At 40.4% G+C, this 22,037-nt stretch overlaps 1 protein-coding gene across 3 annotated transcripts in view; it reads right to left on the reverse strand.

Moving 5' to 3' along the window:
• Positions 1-22,037, reverse strand: part of LOC131301515 (histone-lysine N-methyltransferase ATX2) — a 55,576-nt gene that overhangs the window by 14,123 nt on the left and 19,416 nt on the right. For 2 of the 3 annotated variants that reach the window (XM_058327863.1, XM_058327864.1), the window contains 4 exons: positions 20,317-20,412; positions 17,259-17,362; positions 16,962-17,108; positions 14,223-14,694 (listed from right to left, as the gene is read on the reverse strand). In XM_058327863.1, coding sequence (XP_058183846.1) covers positions 16,967-17,108; positions 17,259-17,362; positions 20,317-20,412 — 342 coding nt within the window. In that variant the 3' untranslated portion in view covers positions 14,223-14,694; positions 16,962-16,966. Of the gene's footprint in view, positions 1-14,222; positions 14,695-16,961; positions 17,109-17,258; positions 17,363-20,316; positions 20,413-22,037 lie in introns of those variants that run through there. The other variant, XR_009191314.1, reaches the window with a different exon arrangement.

Here is a 22,037-nt window from a genome sequence, read left to right on the forward strand (position 1 = left end):
GCTCACTTCTTACCTATCCAAGTTACTGATTCGGTAGATACATGTAGTCGTTTGTACATTCGAGAGATTATCCGTCTTCATGGGATTCTCGTTTCAATCGTATCCTATCGAGATCTAAGGTTTACCACATGTTTTTGGCAAAGTTTGCAGGCCACTCTTGGCACAAATCTTTTGTTTAGCACCGCGTATCATCCACAAACCGACGGGCAATCCGAGCGAACAATTCAGATTTTGGAAGACATGCTTCGAGCTTGCGTCATAGATTTTTGTGATAGTTGGGAGGATCACTTACCGTTAGTCGAATTTGCATACAACAACAGTTATCAATCGAGCATCAAGATGGCACCGTATGAGGCCTTGTATGGAAGACCGTGTTGATCACCCCTGTGCTGGACCGAGTTAGGCGAGGCTACGTTAGTAGGCCAGATATGATCAAGGAGACATCTGAGAGCATGAAAGCAAATCGCCAACGCCTTTTGGAGGCTCAACAGAGAACGACCGAACAAATCAAGGTGATTCGTCATAGATTGTTAACCGCGCAAAGTAGACAAAAGAACTATGCCGATCGTCGTTGTCGCCCGTTATCATTTGAAGAAGGGGACCACATATTCGTTGAAGTATCATCGCGCAGGGGTTTGTCTCATTTTGGAAAAAAGGGAAAGCTTTCGCCGCGTTATATCTGGTTGTTTGACATCATTGAGAAGATTGGGGAGGTTGCGTACCGTTTGGCCTTACCACTGAAGCTGTCGGTTTACACGACGTGTTCCACATGTCTATGTTGAGAAATTACGAACCAGATCCGTCGCACGTTCTAGAGTGGCCTGAACCCGAGTTAAAGGTCGATGCATCTTATGGGGAGGAACCGATACGTATCCTAGATTCGCATGATCAAGTGTTGAAGGGTAAAGCGATACCGCTAGCGCGAGTCTTGTGGAGGAACCAGGGTAGCGAAGAGTTGACATGGGAAAGGGAGGACGAGGTTAGAAAGAAGTATCCACACCTATTTCCGGAATGAATCAATGTGAGTGTTTGAGATTGAAGTATCTTGATATTTAACTTGTTGCATAACATCCATGGTTATAATTGTTGCATGCATAGGTGGTGCATATGAAAGTTCAAACTGGTATGGCAAATTTTGAGGACAAAATTTCTTTAAGGAGGGTAGAATGTAGAGACACGTAAATTTCTTTTATATAATGTTAATGTTTTATGAAGGATAAATGATAGTATAATGTGGAAAATATGTTTGTAGGTTAACGTGCAAGGATTTGGAAAATATGGGTGCTAGTGTAAATGTGTATGTATATAAGGGGGAGTGTGAGAGATTTTCCCAACCCCGCCCCCGTCCCCTCCCCTCCCCTCCCCTCCCCTCCCCTCTTATCTCGCGCGCCTCTCTCACTCTCTTTCCCTTTCCGGCGTCTCTCTCTCCCTCTTGCTCTCTCAAAACTCCACCCAAATACCACATAACCCATGCGAATCAACTTTCAATTCATCATCTACAGGCGTATTGGAGGATGTACCATGTTGGATAGAGCTTGGTTAGGTGTATTTTGCTCGGTTTTGATTTCGGAAGCTAGGGCTCACTCAATCTCTTCGGTTTCGACTTGCATACTTGAGGTAGGGAATTCTACCGCTCTCTATGTTATTTGAGTGTTTTTGTGCTTTGTTGGAGCTTGTATTGGTTGTTGTTGAGTTTGGATCAAAATCTGTCAAGCTATGAAAAATCATCTAAAAACCCAGTTACCTACCGGTAGGACCTTATCACCTACCGGTAGGTCGTTTGAAAATTTTCTTGTATAAAATTTGTGCACCTTCTATTTCAATTTTGTACCAATAGGACTTGATCCCTACCGGTAGGATCGCAGAAATTTCCCATTTTCTACTGGTACCCATTTGTTCCCTACCGGTAGGACCCAGTGAATCAAAATGTGGTCCCTTCTGCTTCTAGTTTGTACCGGTAGGTCCCCATCTCCTACCGGTAGGACTTTAGTCCCAGTGCCAATTTGTCCTAAGTCTTTAAAATCACTTGTTGGAGCTTAATTTCATTCTAATGGGTTTATTTATGCATACAATCAAGTATTTGGAGAATAACACTTGTTCAATGCGTAGAATTGTATCCGATGGAGTTGAATGAGCATGTTGAATTATGAGATAAAGGATTTGAACTTATTGCACGGCTAAAGTACAAACGGTACACTTGGATACATAAACGATTGCGAACACTCACGACCCATCGACGGGTGGGTGTTTGGCAAGGGTATCGAGATCCTTTAATTGGCCCGACAAGAGCAACTGCTTGTAAATGTTTTCAGGACCTACCTACCAATGGGTGAGGTGCCTAGTTGGGGATATCGGGATCCCATAATTGGCCCAGCAGGAGCTTAGGCTCGGACACATAAAGATTATTGCACGGTTAAAGTACAAACGGTACACTTGGATACATAAACGATTGCGAACACTCAGGACCCATCGACGGGTGGGTGTTTGGCAGGGGTATCGGGATCCCTTAATTGGCCCGACAAGAGCAACTGCTCGTAAATGTTTTCAGGACTTACCAACCAATGGGTGAGGTGCCTGGTTGAGGATATCAGGATATCCCATAATTGGCCCGGCAGGAGTTTAGGCTCGAACACATAAAGATAAAGAGATGTTGGGACACAGACAATGTGGAAATGGTTTAACAGTATGACAATAAAGAGGGGCTAAGATAATTGAATTGGTTGATCATGATAGTCTCGCCTAACCCTGTTATAATCTTCGCTTCAATTGCACGCTCACCTATCATGCTCATTTGCATATAGAGTTTGCGTAGACTTTTTCCCAGGGCTAGTGTAGCTCAACCCTTCATTATTTTCAGGTACTAACCGAGGATAGTGACATGGAATGTCGTGCATGCATGCGGCCATCAACCTTTTTGAAAGCTGACAAAGGAGTTGCCTAACATCTTTATTAATCTTGTTTTGAAGATGTAATGTAACTTTATATTCTATTCATTTTGACTATGGATAATGTAAACTCTTAACTCTTCCTTCTAAACCGCACTCATATTATTTTGGGCCGGTGTGCCATTTATGTAATACTCTGAGGTATCTGGATTTGAAACTATGGAATGTTGACCGACATGGAACCGACAATCTCTTTTTGGGAATATCGTACGGATTATTGTGAGGATTTTATTATGAAAATCATTTATATTTATGTTGAAAATCAAGGACTTGACACTCTAACAGTTTCTATACCATCAAATGGTCAATATTTCGAAGGTTTCTATACCATCAAATGTTCAAAGATAACATTTGGTACCTGTGCATGCTTTCATAGAGAGTGCAAAAAGTAAAGGAATTACTAGCTATTACATCCCATGAACTAGCTCAGGCCTACTATTCGGTGCCAGTCACAACCAAAAAACGAAGTACATAAATGTATTAGTTACAATCTCGGTACATCACTATTCTCAATGTTTGGATGCCGACCATTCAACATGAGTTAAAAGAGTTCAAGTTTTCAAGAGAAGAGAGAAGGAAAGACTACATGGTTGGTCTAGGTCTTGGTACTTAGAAGAGAACTGTTCGGACATCTGCGCGGCTGGAGCAGGAGTGAAGGCTGAAGGGGAGGTGCCTTTGGTGACGCTCGGTATCTCCCTCCACTAAGGGGACTCTTTTGGGACCCCCATGGCCTTTAAGCAGGATCTCGATCACAAGCCTACTCACATGAATGATCAAGGACAAAGAGAATTTGATGCTTTAACAGGGCTCGATCGTCGCTTGGGACAAAGGATTGCTAGGGGTGCAAGTTTGCCGAAAATTTCCTTAGAGAGAAAGAGAATCAGTGTTCCAATGGATTACTGTCTCTCTACCCTCGCATCGATACGGAACGAGGGTAGTTGAGATGTGAATAGTTTCCTTGCACGGGAATTGAAGAGCCGCAGTGGTTGTTCAAAACCTGTCCAATTTGAAGGCGCCACATGTCCCGATGAGACAGCAAAAGGGCACCCCCATCGAAACTCTAAGTTAGCTCGCGTTGGCCGTCCTCTTACCTACAATGCGGCTAACATGATGAGGGGCTATTGTAGTGAGATGGATAATGGGTCGCCCAGCTCAGAGTTTTGCAGGCCAGGCCAAGTTGTTCGGCTGGGAGCTTTGCAGGCCACGCCGAATTGTCGGAGACACATTATCGCCAAGTTGTTTGGTCCGGCCAGGTGGTATTGCTCTTGCTTTGGCTGCGTGGTTAGGTCACATGCCACGTGATAGTGTGGTACTCGGCAATCGTCATGCATGACATCAAACCAAGAAGGGGTTATTTGTGATTTCATGGGAGGCACAAGCTTGGCACGAGCAATCTCGGAGGTCAAGTCAAGTAACTCCATATATAAGGTACAGTACCAAACCCTAGAAAGGTACACCGTCCTTACTCTAGCTCTGTACTTCCTTTCCTTCAGCTGAAACTTACGGCCGACTAGGCACTAATGTGGTTCCCCATTTTTGCAAAGCTAGCTTAGAAGGAAGGAAGGAGCACAGTAAATCCAGCTCAAGAGATCCAAGAGACGAGATCCAACTCAAACACCACCCAACACGTTACAACAAGTGTTGGATCGAAATTGCCAAGAGAAAAGGTCTATTCGCGAAGAAAGAAGTTCGAATCATGTCCTGGGATTTCGTTAGTGGATGGGTATCGTTCACCTTGTTTGGTTGTTAGTTTTTATATAAGTTTTTGCAATAAAAAAAGTTGTATTATTTCATCTTTAGTAAATTTTTTAACATTTTAACAATCTATATATATTACTTTTTAAATAGAGGTACGATATATACATCCAAAAAGTAAAAATTAAATAAAAAAATTTGGTAAAAAATCACAAAAGTCGAAAAAACTTGAATGACGAAGCAGTCAAAAATTTTGGAGATAAGTTTTTGAGAGGAGAAAGAGCATTATCATTGTCGGGCTAGGTCGGACGGCGGATGGTGGTCGCCGGAAGTTGTCGAAAGTAATGGCAGCTAGGGTTAGGGTGGAACCAGCTTAGATCCCACGTTAAATGATCCAACACGTGTGACCCTTGACCCACACACAGAGAGGTAAACAAGGAGTCCTTAACATACCGACCACAACAAAACAAGGTGCGCTTAAAGCACAAAAAAGGCAATCAACCAAGAGTATTGTCCAAAAGCCGCTAAAAGCCTAACTCTTATACCAAGTCATATGAGAAAGGATAATTAGGGTGTTAACTAAGCCTAACACACATATCATTGATTTACATATAGTGTGAGTACAAGATACAAAAGAACTCAAATACCCTCACTCACTAATAGTTATATCATAAGACTCCTAACAAACACCTCTTCCATTGTTCTAAAACAAGGAATTAACGCTGGCGGGGCCAATCCGAATAGGTCCGACTAACGATTAATCGCTTGAAGGTGGCCGACTACCCGGCACTACTAGCGTCTAGCGACTTTTAGAACATTGCCTATCTATTACCAAAAACTAAACAAATGCATTTACCCCACCTTAGTTAACTTAAATCAAAGTCCTTTCCTGGTCAAAATTGTTTTCCTCGAAAGTGAAAATTAATAAATCGCGAAGGATGAGAGGTTTTTCTTCTTGTTGCGGGCGTGCCAAGACTAGATTGCAGTTCGAATTCATGTTAAAGGCTAAGTGCCTCAAATCTGACTTCTATTGAAATGATTGCGTACAACCCAAGAGGTAAGGCCGTAAAATGGTTCGTGATTTACCTTAATGAAAAGGACTTAAAATTTTCCAACCATTGTAGAAAGTGGAAAGAAAACAGGACTAAATGAAACTAATCGAGCTCCATTAACGGTTTAACGAAGTTGATCGATACAAGTAAAGATAATTGATATAATTTGAGTAAGCGCTGGGCTTGGTTGGTGTTGGACCCTTTACTAAGTCTTCATTTCTGGTATTTATAGGAAGAGGCTCCAGACCTGAGCTGCTTGCCAAGTGTCCCATGTCTTGCTCCATACTCAAGAATAATGGCTGCAGGGCTGAAGGCCTCTTTTTCTGCTTCGGAACTTGCCAAAAAGGGAATCTCTTTTTCCTTTTCTCCTCACGCGCCCACCAAGTCTTATGGCCGAAATGTTTAGCGGGGCTAACAGCCATTTTTGTTGTCTTGGAGTCCTCATTTGTGGGCCATTTAATGACTTTAAGAAATTTTATATAAAGATCTTATACAAAAAGGACTTATGGGGCCCACAAATCACTTTTCCTTCCTTTCCATGGGCTTATCAAAAAGATGACAGACCTGAGTAAAAACTTCCTGGAAAATGGCCTAAATGCCCTCCCAAAGGAGGTAATCAATTGAAGGCCATCTTTTTTTATTGTGGATTCCCATATGTGGACCCTAGGGCCTAGGAATTTTATTCCTTATTCCTCACCCTATCGTATATATTTGGACCTCTCCTTTTTTAGGCCAAATAAATCCAGAAGTGGGCCAACACGTGAAACGTCAACCTGAGCTTTAATTAATTTGGCCATGCTTCTAAATATTAATGCAGCCCATTAATTTCTAAAACCCATTCAGCCCTTCTAGATTCAAGTTGACCCAATTGTGGTCCAATATAAATTCAATTAAGGCCCAAAAATAACATTTTCCGCCTTTAATCCATCAATAAATCCCCTTTTTAAAATTTGGCCAAATTTGGGTGTAAACAAAAACACAACATTGTCTTTTAGTATGGGGAAAAAAATAGTGGATCATAGATTTGAAGAACAATACTCCACCAACCAAAAACCTATTCAACTTTTATGCAATTATCAAACCTTGCGAATACTCGAAAATAACCGTGTTTGACAATGCCAAATAACCATTTGAATTCAATATTATCAGATTTTTGGAGCATGGGCACTATATCAACATATTTCTATTTCGACTAGAAGGTGCATAACCTCGTAAAGAAGTTAATCTTTGATTAAGCATTTTGGACATTGTTGCAAGTCTACAAGAAATCGGGAGCATGTGCCCAATTTTGCCTTTTGCAATGGTAAAGAAGGTTTGACGCAGCGGAATTAACAAAGAGATTAGTTGCGTACTAATCAAACGAATGATCAACTCGAGTCTACGAGAGAAAGAGACAACGTCTGAATAATATTGATAAAAGCTGCATAAAAATTAGGTTACAAACCCTTATATAGGCCCAAAACCCTAGAAACCCTTAAATTGAAACGAGAAAGAAAAACAGGACTTTTCCAAAAAGAACCAACTAAAAAGGAATTACGGTTTAAAAATTATTAATGATTTAAATATTTCCTAAAACGACAAAAAACGTAAATTGAAGGCCTAAACGAAGGAATTAGGCCAAAAAACACCGGGGCTCACAAACTTAAGATGGTGTGAGCCTTGACCGCAACGCGAAAATAAGTCAGCCCACCAAGTTTGGGCTCGATCCGAGCTCGTCCAAAATTTGCCTAATTGGGTAATTTCCAATTAAGCATCGTTTGGGTTTCCAAGGCTTCAACCGGTCCAATTGATCATGAAATTGGGCCTCCACATGTTTTATATTAGTCCCCTCTATTTTGAAAGAACTCAACCTCGAGTTCAAATCTAGATAAAGCGGCTCCTCAGTAAGATACTCAGATAAATCAACAATGTTGAAAACCTTGGAAATCTTCATGGAATCAAGGTCAATCATATATGCATTGTCACCAACCTTCTTTAGAACCTTGTACGAACCATACTTCCTCGATTTCAGCTTGTTATAAGTGCCCACTGGAAACCTCTCCATGCGCAGAAACACCATGACAGAATCACCCTCTTTGAACAGTTTCCCACGTTTGCGCTTGTCAACTACTGCCTTGTACCGTGCATTGGCTTCAACCAGCCTTTGTTTCACCTCTTCATGCACCTCTTGTGCCTGCTTAGCCATTGTCTCAACTGCAATACTAACCCCGGAACCTCATGAAAACTGAACCAGATCCAATACATGTCTTGGAGGTGTCACATACCAAAGGAAAAAGTGATTTTCCCATGGCACTATGAACTGCACTGTTGAAAGCAAACTCAGCCTGTGGCAATGCATAGTCCCACTATACTGCAAATCAAATTGCCCAAACTCCGGTTAGTCACCTTTGTTTGACTGTCGGTTTGAGGATGAGTTGTGGAACTCCGTTGCAGCGACGTACCAAACATCTTCCACAAAGTCACCCAAAAGTGGCTAAGAAACTTCACATCACGATCAGAAGTGATGGACTCTGGCACCCCATGCAAGCGAACCACCTCTCGAAAAAACAAACGAGCCTCATGCGATGCATCGGATGTCTTTCGACAAGCAATGAAATGCACCATCTTGGAAAACCTATCTACTACTACAAACACAGAATCTACTCCTCGTTGAGTATGCGGCAGTCCCAACACAAAATCCATTAACAAATCCTCCCATATATTATTAGGAACAAGCAGAGGCGTGTAAAGACCAGTATTTTGAGACTGACCTTTGGATGTTTGACAAATATAGCACCTCCGCACAAAATTCCCCGCATCTCGCTTCAACTGAGGCCAAAAATACCTTTCCTTCAAACTGGCTATAGTTTTATCCTATGAAGCACGGGTACTTCGAAAATGTCGCTGTACTCGTATCCGTACCCGTACCCGTACCGGGTACTGGTACGGCGTGGGTACGGCAAAGGTACGTTTTAGCCCAAAAGGAAATTTTTTCAAAATTTCTGGGATTTTTTTGTAAATAATTTTAAAATGTGGGCTTATTGTGTAATTTATTTGTCATTTATAAACACCCCTCTCTCTCTTTGTCCATCTCTCTCTTCGTCTCTCTCTGTATATTTTTTTTATCGATCGGAATAGTCTCTCTCTTTGTATATATGTACAAATGTATGCATGTGTAATGTATATGTATATATGTATCTGAAATTCTGAATACTAATAGATATGCAGTAGATATGCATATTTGTACTGATTTTGCTTTTTGTTGGTAAAATGGGTTTATATTTTATTTTATGCAATAAAAAATAGAAAAACATTATATATATATATACCCCCGCCGTACCCGTACCCTACTTTTTTGGGGTTTTGCCGTTTCCTGTACCCGTACCCGTACCGCGTACCGGTACCCGTGCTCCATAGGTTTTATCCCTCCATAAGTGACCACTTAATCCTCCACCATGTAAGTCTCGGATTAAGCTTTCCCTTAAGGAAGACTTTTGAATTCACAAGTGATTGCCTCGAAATAATTACCCATCAGTAATATGGAAATCACTAACAGGACGGTGTTTCACACATACCTCCCAAATCTCCTAAAAGTCATCATCCTCCAGGTACAGCTCTTTAAGAAACTCATAACCCATAATTTCATGGGCCAATCACCAACAAATCAGCTCTAAGACTCAAAGCATCAGCCACACGATTTGTCACCCCAGATTTATGCCGAATAGAAAACAGAAACTTCTGCAGGAATGTAGCCCAGCGCACGTGCATACTATCCATCTTCTTCAAACTGTTAATAAACTTCAGCGCGCCTAATGATCAGTATACAAAACAAACTTCCTTTGAATCAAATAATGCTCCCAATGTTTGAGAACGCTCACCGCAGCATAGAATTCCTGATCATACGTGCTCCACTTCTGCCTTACTTCGCTTAACTTCTCGCTAAAGAAGGCCACCGGTCTCTTTTCTTGGGACAGAACTACCCAAAAACCAATCCCGCTAGCATCACACTCAACTTCGAAAATCGTAGTGCTAAAGCCGGCGTGGTGCATAGCTTCTCCTTAATCACCATGAAGCTCTTCTCCGCTTCATCTGCCCACAAAAACTTCCTTTTTCTTCAAACACTCAATGATCGGAGCCACAATAGAACTGAAATTCAGAATAAAACACCGATAGAAATTGGCCAACCCATGGAAGCTTCGAGCCTTAGTAACAGTCTTGGGCGTCGGCCAGTCACGGATGGCTCGAACCTTATCTTCATCCACATGAATTCCCTCAGAACTAACCACATAGCCCAAGAACAATAAGATGCTAGTCAAGAAACTGCACTTCTTGAGTTGAATGTACAGCTTATTCTCTTGCAATACCATCAACACTTGGCGCACGTGCTCCTCCTCTGACTTGCTATAGATCAGTATGTCGTCGAAATAAACAAAGACAAACTTTCCAGTGAAAGGCCGCAAAACCTGATTCATCACCCACATAAAAGTACTTAGCGCATTAGAAAGGCCTAATGGCATAACCAGCCACTCGTAAAGGCCATCCTTGGTTTTGAACGATGTCTTCCACTCATCGCCCGGTCAGATAGGAATCTGATGGTACCCGCTTCGCAGATCGATCTTGAAAAACCACTTCGACCCATACAACATATCCAGCATATCATCCAAACGTGGAATAGGAAACCTATACTTGATGGTAATCTTGTTGATGGCACGACTATCAACACACATATGCCTGCTACCATCCTTCTTTGGCGTCAACAAAGCTAGAACTCCACAAGGACTCAAACTCTCCCAGATATGCCCTTTCTGCAACAGCTCTTCAACCTTCTCTCTCAAGATCTCATTCTCTTTAGGACTCATACGATAATGCGGTAAATTGGGGAGAATTGCCCCAGGCACCAGGCACCAAGTCAATCTGATGCTGAATATTCCTCATAGGAGGGAGCTCATTAGGCACATCATCAGCAACCAGTTCCTCAAACTCCTCCAGTAACAGCTGTATCTGTTTAAGCACTAAAATCACTACCTCATTCTTTCCATTCACAACCAATGACTTTCCCATCATTGCATTGCATAAACCTGTTCAGACTCTTTCAAATCTGCAACAAACTCAGCTTCGGAACAAGCAATGGTAAAAAACAAAGACCCCTCTACTTTAGAAGGCTTGACAGACACCTTATGACTGGTAGGTACCATAACCACCTTATGGGACTCCCAATTAAAACAATAAGAGTTGTCACAGCCCTTGTAAACAACGTCAACATCAAACTGTCAGGGCCTACCTAACAGTACATGACTAGCATCCATCTCAATAACATCACAAGTAACATCAGCTCTATAAAATTCCCCAATTGAAAGAGACAGTTTACAGATTTGAGTTAACTTCACCGTGGGACCCTTCTTGATCCATCCAATGCTGCAAGGAGTGGGATAGGGTTCCATTGGCAACTAGAGATACTCCACTAGTCTATTTGCCACAAAATTCTCGCAACTCCCACTGTCCACAATTAAATCGCAAACTTTTTGGTTCACTAAACAGCGCGACCGAAATATGTTGTGACGTTGGTTGGGCTCCTCCAATTTTGGCGCGAACAGCACCCGTTGAACCACACAATTGACCAGCTCCCTGTCTTTTTCAGCATAATCCACATCCTCGTCATCCGGTTCCTCGTCAGAACAATCAACAGAAACCCCTTCTTCTTCTACGAAACCCAACTTCCGATCAAGGCATGCATTAGAAAAGTGACCGGGTTTGTTACACTGAAAGCACTTATCACCCCTCAATTTAGCGTAAAGGTTCGGATCCTTGGTCACGTTTCTGTTATTAGAGCTACCTGCTTGGTTAGCTCCACCAAATTTCGCTCCGCCACCAGCAGCTCTCTCTGGTTGAAACGCAGGGGCAGCAGGTTGAGTCGACTTCCCTGTGTCAAAGGCAGGGACAGACGACTCCGTAGAATTCATGTGGAACCCAGAATGGGCTGGCTTGCGCTCCATATGTTTGGCCTTCAATGCCATGTTATGGGCTTCATCAACATCCCATACAACCTGCAATCCTATTCTCTCTTGGATTCAAGGCTTCAATCCGTTTATATACCTGGCTACGCGCTGACCTTCAGTCTCACTCAGATTATTACGATCTGAAAGTCAACTAAATTCAGCCGTGTAGTCAAACACAGACTTGGAACGCTGTGAACAATTTTGGTACAACCGGAACAGATGTTGATCATACTTCATAGTCATACGGTAGGAACCTCTCCCTCAAGTCCTCACAGATTCATTTCCTTGCTAGTGTCGTTTCATTTACCACTGATCCCACTAGACTGAAGCGCCGCTCTTCAACTAATATGCAACCAACTTTACTTGTTTATGCTCAGGAACCACCATCATATTAAGAAATCTCTCAGCTTCAGAAAGCCGGTCAAGAAAGTCCTCAATATGCAGATTACCGTTGAATGTGGTAAGATCCACCTTCACTTTGTAATCATCGAACCACTGTTGCTACCGTGTTGGACGACGACGTCCTCCTTGTTCTTCAACTTTAGGTTCACCGGGTGGGCCTCGGGCAAATCCTCCAGCGCACTCTTGATTCTGGTTAAGAGGTTGGCGATGGGCAAATCCCAGCGCGCGCTCTCCACAACCCTTTTATGGCCCTTGGTTGTTTTGCAGAGTCAACCCTTGCAGCAACTCACGAATCTCGGTTAACTATGCCCGAGTATCGTGACGGATCTCGGCTAACTCAGTACGAGTATCCTGTAACTGGGTTTGTTGATTCTCCACCATCACCCTTAGGCCAGCAAGCCCATGATCAACATCAATGGGGGTGTCTTCAACTGTGTTTGGTGCCATCGAACTAGGCAAAGCCTTACTCTAATACTACTTAACGTAGTGGAATTAACAAAGAGATCAGTTGCGTACTAATCGAACAAATGATAAACTCAAGTCCACAAGAGAAAGAGAGAAAGAGACAAAATCTAAATAATATTGATAAAAGCTGCATAAACATTAGGTTACAAACCCTTATATAGGCCCAAAACCCTAAAAATAAAGTCGGAAAATAAAAAGTCCCAAAATTTAGGGCTTTTTACTAAAATTGAAAACGGGAAAGAAAAACAGGACTTCACCAAAAAAAAACCAACTAAAAAGGAATTAAGGTCTAAGAGTTATTAATGATTTAAATATTTCTTAAAACGACAAAAAAATGTAAATTAAAGGCCTAAACGAAGGAATTAGGCCCAAAAACACCAGGGCTCACAAACTTAAGGTGGTGAGCCATGATCGCAACGCGAAAATAAGTCAGCCCGCCAAGTTTGGGCCCAATCCGACCTCATTCGAAATTTGCCTAATTGGGTAATTTGCTATTAAGCATCGTTTGGACTTCCGAGGCTTCGACCGGTCCAATTGATCATGAAATTGGGCCTCCACATGTTCTACATCAAGGTTGCCCTATGGAGTTAAGAGATAGGAGATTGAGGTATATGAATCTCCGTCTTCCTAATGCAACTCCAGGAACAAGAATGTTCTACTTACATAGTAATTTACGAATCTCCCTTAAATTAATGGTTACTTCTATTTCCTTGGTTCCTAAAGTTCCTAGCACTATTAACATGACTGACTATAGACCAATTTCCTGCTGCAATGTAATATACAAGACCGTATCTAAAGTTCTCCCTACAAGGCTCAAAACTGTGGTTCACCTCTTAGTTAATTCCTGCCAAGCTGCATTTGTTCCTGGCAGATCCATTTTAGACAAGATCCTCCTTATGCAGGAGCTTGTTAGGAATGATAATAGGATCAGCTCCCCTACAAAAAGTGCCATGAATATTGATATCATGAAAACTGTTGACACCAGATATTGCCCCACCTGCAACAATCGACATCAACGACCTGACTTTTCATTGATAAATGAGATATGTAGGCAGGTCGACTCACACTGAACTTGGAAAGTGTTAATCAGGAAGTCAAGTACCGAAAGAGCGATTTGGGGTGCCAAACATCTTCTTCACTCGTAACACTAAATTACCAAACCGCCTTTCTAACTTCGCAGACCATTAAAAAAACAAGTCATTTCTAAACCGTATCCTTGCATGCGCAGCTTTTTAAAAGCCAAGTCGTTAGGATTGAGAGAACATTTTACTTTGAAAACAGTTAAATTATTCCGAGGATAATTCAAGGGGTGACCCGGGACAACTAAACAGTTAAATTGCCTCCATTCTGTAGCATATTTGTTCAAAGCACAATTCTTTGCGAGTGAAATGGTGCTATAAGTATCTTACAAGATTTTTTGCTGTTCAAAAAAAATAAGTATCTTACAAGAACAAGTGTTTCTGGACCTTGAAAACTCTTGCTACCTGTTCTTTGACTTGGCGGAAGATTTTGAGCCTTAGGACTGCTGCTAGATCATTTGTCGAGCATCATAAGGATGCTAGCATCATATTTGTGTGCTCTAAACTATATTTGAATTACCAAAAAAAAGAGAAGGATAAAAACAGAGCGAGGGGGAGCAGAAGAAGACTCGAAGCACCATTCCAACATTGTAAATCCAGTAAGAAAGGTAATACCAACAGGACAAATGCAGGTTTATATACTTGTATGTCATTTCTGCAGACCAAAATTATATTTATGCACCAAATGATCATTTGCTAATTAGTTGCTCGCTGCACAGTTAGGCACAGGAATATGTAGCAGTACCGAACAGCAAAATAAAGATCATATGACACCTTTTCTAGGTTGATATAATTACACCGAGCATCACAGCTAAATTAAAGAAGCTTAATCACTTAGTCAGGTTCCCAAAGAAGAAATCCTGAGAAGAGATTACTAGAAGCTCAATAGCCATATCTACCAGCCTTTGCTTTAATCGGCCATATGTACCCTTCCTTCCCTTTTCCTATTTCCTTTTTGGGTAAGCTAACCGCATGCCAAAACAATAAGGCCGGCAGTGGGGTAGTGATTATTTGAGGGAGGCAGCCTGTCTCCGGAAAATGGAAGAATCTCACATGGGGATACACCAAAGATGAGAAAGTTCTGCACAAGGAATTGCCAAAAATCCATCAGCACGGGAAGAACAAAGACTGATCTAATTATAAACTGTATACTGATGAAGATGAAGCAGTCATGAAATTCTTAGGATAAGTCGAAGCAAAATAAGAAAATGGAACTGGCAGAGAAAGAGAGAGATTGCACAACTTGATTTAGAAGACATTACTACCACAAAGTGATGGGGACAGCGTTATAGCCATAAATTGATGAAGAAGATGACAACGGTCACAAAGACAGCGCAGATGCAAACCCAACATGTGGAACACAGATGAGTACCTCGAAGCAGATGAGTCATCTCTGAGGGAACACTTATCTTCAATTAGGCTAACACTTTGTGTTTTCTCTTTACAGCGTCATCTACTTCCTCTTAAAATATTATCCACTTTAAACCTATTACGAAACAGGATCGGTAGGAGTATCTTGGCATTAATCATACTTCAGTATTGCAATCCACCAAGAAACCAGCTGTAACTTCTCCATAAAAAACTACAACTGAACAATAAAAACGAAAATGGCCACCTATTGCAAGGTTTTTAGGGTCGGGAATTTGGTTGAGGTCAGTAATTGCTAAATCAGTTATGTCGTCTAAGAGTAAAGAAGAATTAGAAGTAGTCAAGCCAAACTAGTCAAGTGCTTACTTTACTTTTATGGAGCATTTCAGGAGGCAGACAGAGGAGCGACCATGCATATATCTGATGTCGTTATGGGTAACCAGGTGAAGAGAGACGGAAATACAGGTCAAAACATGAGAAACCAATTTATTTAGCAGAGGCTTCAAAGAGAATGAGAAAGACTTGTTACCGAAGTCGGTACCTTTTTTTACACACTAAGAGAAATGGAGGGGTCGATTGGGCAGTGGGGGGGGAAGTGGTTGGGTCGATTTTTGTTCCTCTTCTTCTTGTTTTACTTCCCTGTTGTTACTTCCCCGTATCACACATGACAAGACAACTAGGAAAAGAAATTTCTGCTTATATGAGATGGGAATAAATATGCATATGAAATTGAAAAACAAATCGCAATGCATGTCTAAATTGGGAAGACGATACAACTAACTTCTTACTTCACTCTTACAGTTTCACTAATTTTTTGCTTTCGCTAAACGAGCTCAGCATAATTGGATGACCGGTTGGAACATTACTGAGATCAGTGTACTAAGCTTATAACATTAAAACCTATTGTTCAAACAATATTTCGACAGTAAAACGTGTTTTTTATTTCTTATGAGGGGTAAAACACATGAAGCGAGGGGCAAAAAAAAGTGTAAGAAAAAACACATAAACAGACTAAAAACACATCACCTCATGAAAACTACAAATAGCAACACTGCAAACTACAGATTATACCCCCAAAAGAAAGAGGAAACCAAGATATTTTACCCCCTAAAGAAGATGAATAGTTTAATACAGACAACGTAAGGAGATCAAATCAATTAATTAGACACTAACTAGATCCGTAGAACATGGCCTTCCATATAGTATTGTTATTTCTCAAATTAATGGAAAAGCATATGCTAAAAGAACAAACTCAATTAACGGAGAAATCCAATCCTGTATGATAAAAGCTCAAAAAACTTGTAATTCAGTCATCTTGTTTAAAGATAGAAGGCTTCGAAATTCTTGTAGGAACTCTATGTCTTTATCATCTAACTCTTTCGCCACTCATAAGCACGGATAACAAGCTATAAACCAGTTTTTCTAATTCTGCCAACAAAACCCTAGTTACGACAATCGAACATGCAAAGGTTTACCTCCAAGCATCTGAAATGTATGTGGCTCTAAAACAACTAGAAAATCAATAGGACATATCTGGACTTGTATCCAATACATGACAAAAAGTGTCAAACACATCCAACACTGAGACACCTTCCTAGAAGTGTTCGTGCCTTTTAGCCTTATCTCTTTCCCCAAAATAAAAATGAAGAGATATTCCAAGCCAAATAAACATGGACTACAACTTTTCCACAGAGGTGTTGAAATCCCTTCAGAGTCCAGACAAAGCAACCCCAAAACAAGCCAAAATCTGAGCCACCACTGCAGCCCAAATTTGCACTACCACAGGCAAAGAAACTATATTTTGATCTATTCATGACATTTGTCTGTTTGTCAAGATATAGAACACTACAAACATGGAAAAGATAAAACTAATTGTCAGTGTGTCAAGATATAGAACACTAAACACATGGAAATAAAAGAACTAGAACATATGACAATAATATAATATTGAACGACCAAAAGAACTATAAACATGCCCACCTCTTTCATTCGCCTCTCCAATCTCTCAATTCGCTGCGTGATACATATAGCTTTGCCAGTTGTTCCTCTGCATCAATGTCATTAACTACACCGCGGCATCTCGGAAAGCCACAATAACAAGCAAGTTGCTCATCAATCGAAAAAAATCTGCAGTATAAAACAAGAACATATAATAGATATTGGATCTTATGGAATATGATTTGATTCAAGTGTATAGATGAAAGAAGAACTTCCCAACACAAGGATCAGGCCTCATGCACAGCAGATGAGAATGAAAATACAAAGGCTAGGAAATACCTATAATCATATGTTAGTTCTTCCCATTGTTTAATATCTCTTTTGGCAAATATTATTATGTGCTCGTCACCATTCACACTTATGACTCTTGAGTAGCAATTAGGCTGCAAAAAGATTAGAACCAGTAAAATACCAGCAAATAACCAAACTACAGTGCCATGCCTTCATGCAGAAACAGATCTAGTTGAACGTACAATATACATGGAAAAAAATTATTGGCTCACTTCTTTCTTTTCTTTTCTTTTTTTTTTTGTACGGCAAAGGTTATTAGCTCACATTGCAGAACTGGGGGAAAACATTGTACTAGCATTTCTAGCAAAAACAGAAACAGATTACAGCTACCAGAACAGATAAGTTGAGAAACCCGTGATCTGTAACTTTAAATACAGCTCCCAGAAAAGACAAGTTAAGCATTAAAGAAATTCGGGACACCAGTACACCTTATACAAAGTGGGTCAGCTATCTTCAACCATGGAAAGCTCACAACCAGACTATTTGATAAGTTTATCAACCTAGACTAAAGCCAAATTGTGATGGCAAAAACTATGACAATATTAGCATCCAAACATCTGTTCATATGTAATTCCGAATACGATATATTGATCCTATCCGAATTCCAAATATAGTATTGACACTACAATGAAGGAGATAATCACTTATTGTACGCAGCATATAGAGAATTCGATGTATTGTGTATCACAATTCATGTTTTGTGCTACTCGTAGAGCAAAATTGTTGTATGAACCGACCATTTTTATCCATGGCCAATTCATGATGTGACACCAAGTGATGAGTAAAATCTCCTTGAAGGCTGCCAAGTTCAAGAAAGGTGCAAGACATATGGTTGTCACCATATGAAGCTAAACCAGCAGTGGAATGACTAGAAATGGAATGACTAGAAAGAGATTTGAGTTCAAGGGATTCTGGATGGGTTTGATGTCATTAAATAGCATACATATTTCTCACCCAATACACAGAAAAATGCTTAAGCCACAAGTCTGGTTTAAAGACCTTTCACGCATTTAACAGATTCTTTTTTGTGAGTTTACTATGGACATCGTGAAATTACCTGGGTAATGACTGTTACAAGCCACCACAGCCAATAATGGTTGTAGAACACTTGATATTAACACTAGGAAACAGTCGTGTGTTGGTATTAGATAGCTTGATAAACAATGTTGGGCCTTCTTGACAGGTAAAGCTTTTGGGACAATTGGTAGCTTAACATGGTGTCAGACTCTGGTTTCTCGGAGGTCTTGGCTTCAACTCTCTCTATTTGAATTTATCCTCCATTTTCTTTATGTTTATCCCCTTTGCATTCTTTCCCAACATGCAGGAATGTTTGCATCTCCACGGGCAAGATAGGGTTGCATGTTAGGGAAGGAGTTAGATAACTTGATAAACATTATTGGTCCCAATTCCTAACAGCTTAAGCTTCTGGGAGAATTGGTATCGTAACAACTTGCACTCTTTCCCCTTTCTCTACCTTGAACAGAACAAGGCAATAGCCTAACATCAGGTTTCTTGTGTTGGCTCAGCATCAACTTGACTTGTTTGACAAAGAAAGGAGCAAAATAGGGCCTGTGTGGTTGAGAAACGGCTTTCGCATAGAGTTAGTTGGCTTTCAGACAAATTTTGTTCTCTGGCTCTAAAGAAAGAGAGAGGAGAGGCATATGACTCAAAAGATAGACGCAGGAAAGCCTTGCCAACTAGGATATCAAGCTTAATTAGTCCCAAGCTGTTGTTTGGAAAAAATATATATACTTTTATGGTATACATGGTAGGAATGCCCAACAAAAACAAGAATCAGCGAGCAATGTAGCCGGGGCTCAGATTTCAATAGCAGCCATAACAAGTTCAGACTGAAACATATTCCAGAAGAGGCCCTAAATGTTACTCTTCGTTAGCTACTTCACCCGCAGTATGAACAAAACAAATTCGAGAACTGTAGAACTACAAGGAATTCTAGACAACACAGTCTTACAGCTCGGGGAATCTATGACCCCCAGGGAAATAGAGATCCGGTGTTCATGTCTTTTAGTGAACTTAAAGTATTAGATTAATAAGTTAAGTGGCTTGAAGGGTACACAAACAATGGAACAAAAAAACCAGCGTCATCTTCCGTAGGAAATATGACGAGCCCAAACCCTGCAAAAAATTAAAACCGGATCCCAACACTACAGGTATAGTGTGGCGGGAACATGTAGCCCAGGTAATAAGAGTGGAAGTTTCACTTGTGTCCAAAAAATATGCTCGCTCATTGGCTGATCCAGGACTCACCTTATCTTTGTCCAAAACAAGAATCAACTCTATCTGTCTCTCTTGACTTAACTACAATTCTAAGAACCAATTGGCTTCAATCTTGCCAAACCCAACAGATACCAGAATACAACCAGCATACAAAAGCTTGACTAAGACCTCTGCAATAACTCAAAGAATCAGTGGTCAATCAAGAAACCACATATTCCGGTACGAGAGAGGAGAAGCATAAAGCCACTCTCACCAAATGACAACAGTATGTAAATGAAGTTCCTTCGAGTTAAAACCACAATAAAAATGCAATACGGAAGCTCCCTAAGTTCCTTTAACTGAACTTGAAGCATTACTGTCTGTTAAGCGTGAACCAGAAGGTTCTGAGTATATAGGTAAACTAGCCAGTCATAATTGGTAAAGGCATGCTAACTCGTTGGACAAAATATGCAAGAGCATCCATACAATAAAGAAGAATGGAACGTAAGATCATCCACAGTGACGCATACCGGTATTCTCACCCTATACTATAACTTCAGCTTTCAATTTCGTCATTTTGAAGAAATAACAATTGCAGTAACAAGCAGATCATACAGGTATGAAGTTTGGAAAACTCCAGTCAAGAACAAAGTTTCACAGACAGCTCTTGGTTTCCTTTCTACCAAATTTTTGTTAAGTAATCCCCAATTCACTTTACTGAATAGCTCATAGAGGAACTTCTCAACTAGCAGAATCTAAGAAAAAGACATCTCAAAGACAGTATAATATTCAAGCAATAGACGAGCAAAAAAGCAGAGATGATACATACTTCACAGGAGTGATTAATTAAATGTGCAATGCTTCCAGCCCTTGTGGCATCAATGACACGCTCATCATCAATACGGAACAAGTAAGTCCCAGCTCCCTACACGAGAGAGAGAGAGAGAGAGAGAGAGAGAGAGAGAGAGAAATTGTCAAGTTATTTTCTGGAATGTTACTTTCTCTTTATCAGATACACAATAAATGAGTGTAGATAAGAAAATGGTTCTTTCATTAGCAAAAATCACTCCACAAACATATCTAAGACCGATAAATCAGCAGCAGCTCAAGAATTGGACAACAAAAAATTTCAACCATGTTTAGCAGCAATACAAGAAGGTGATTCAACCATAAAAGGCTTACAACTAAAATTTCTATATCTGCTATGTTTGGGGTTTCAAGTGTACCCCCTCCCCTACAAGAGAAAGAGATGCACTACATCATGGCATTTTGTAGTAAAAAGGATATGCCATAAAGCACCATTTTTTAAATGACTTCAATGTTGAAAGAGATCAAATTGACACAAAACTTACCAGCAACAAAAGGTATAACAATTAATAACTAGCAACCATTACCAATAAAGCCAGCAATGTAGCCATTGGTATAAGATATGAAGCACTACCACTTCGCTAGAGGTCACATACCATTGTCAAACACTTGTCGTGCAACAACATTCTGCAGACATGTGTCGCGAACCATTCAGACACGTGTCCAACACTCAAATTGGAAGTATCCTGTTTTTTTCTTAGCACGTTTCATTTGGACAACCAGGTAAGACTCTAGAACATGCTCTGGACAATCTAGGACACTCTCTTGAAACGCTATGGGAGACGCAGAAAATGTTCGGGGCCTTCAGGCTGTGAATGACAAAGTAGGCTCTAATCAAAGCTTGTAGAAGTCTTTTTGGGGGGAACACAAGATGGTTTACCAACTATAAAGACACGGGTAGATGATAAAACATGTGTAAATAATGAAACGCTTTTTGTTGGAACAATTTTGTAACTAAGGTAATGATACATATGATGTCAAGCATATATGGGGTCCTAATTAGAGCCTTATTTCTATCATATTCCTATAGTTAAGTATGTAAATATATGTCTAAAATGTGTCCCAATGTGACGTGCCTCCACTTTTTGAAACATTGCATGTTGGATAAGTGAATTTAGTATATTTTGATCTTCTTCCAGAAGAATTTACTACATTGCTATTTCACCAATTTATTTGTACACGTAGCCGAGGAGAATAGATTTATTATACTTCACAAATGGGTATGATGGAGCACGCATCTATTTATCTGGATATATAGATTGGCTTGTAAATTCACAGCCGATATCTTTCTATCAATACTAGAGGTATCCACTCATGTGGTATATGTTCTATTTGGAGGAATGGCATACAATTGTCTCTCGAAGAAATAACAGTCATTGATAATGACGGCCTTGAAACCCAGTATATTCTGAATAAAAATTATCAAGGGTTTAAATCCTCTCTTTCCTTTTGGTTGTTGAAGAGAGATCTTTCTTCATTAGTTTTTCCGGGCCGATATGGTAAAGAAAGGGGGATGGATCGGCTCTCTCACCTACTGAAACCAGACAAAACCAAAGAATACCAAAAGAACTCTCCAAAATGGTATACATACTAAAAATTTAGGAGAATTTTGGGTTCGATTAGGTCTAGTTAGTCAGTTCTTCTTAGAAGGCACTTTTAAGGAAGATCTAGTTTTTATTTGTA

This window comes from Rhododendron vialii, chromosome 9a, assembly GCF_030253575.1.
Source record: "Rhododendron vialii isolate Sample 1 chromosome 9a, ASM3025357v1".
Taxonomy (NCBI): Eukaryota; Viridiplantae; Streptophyta; class Magnoliopsida; order Ericales; family Ericaceae; genus Rhododendron; species Rhododendron vialii.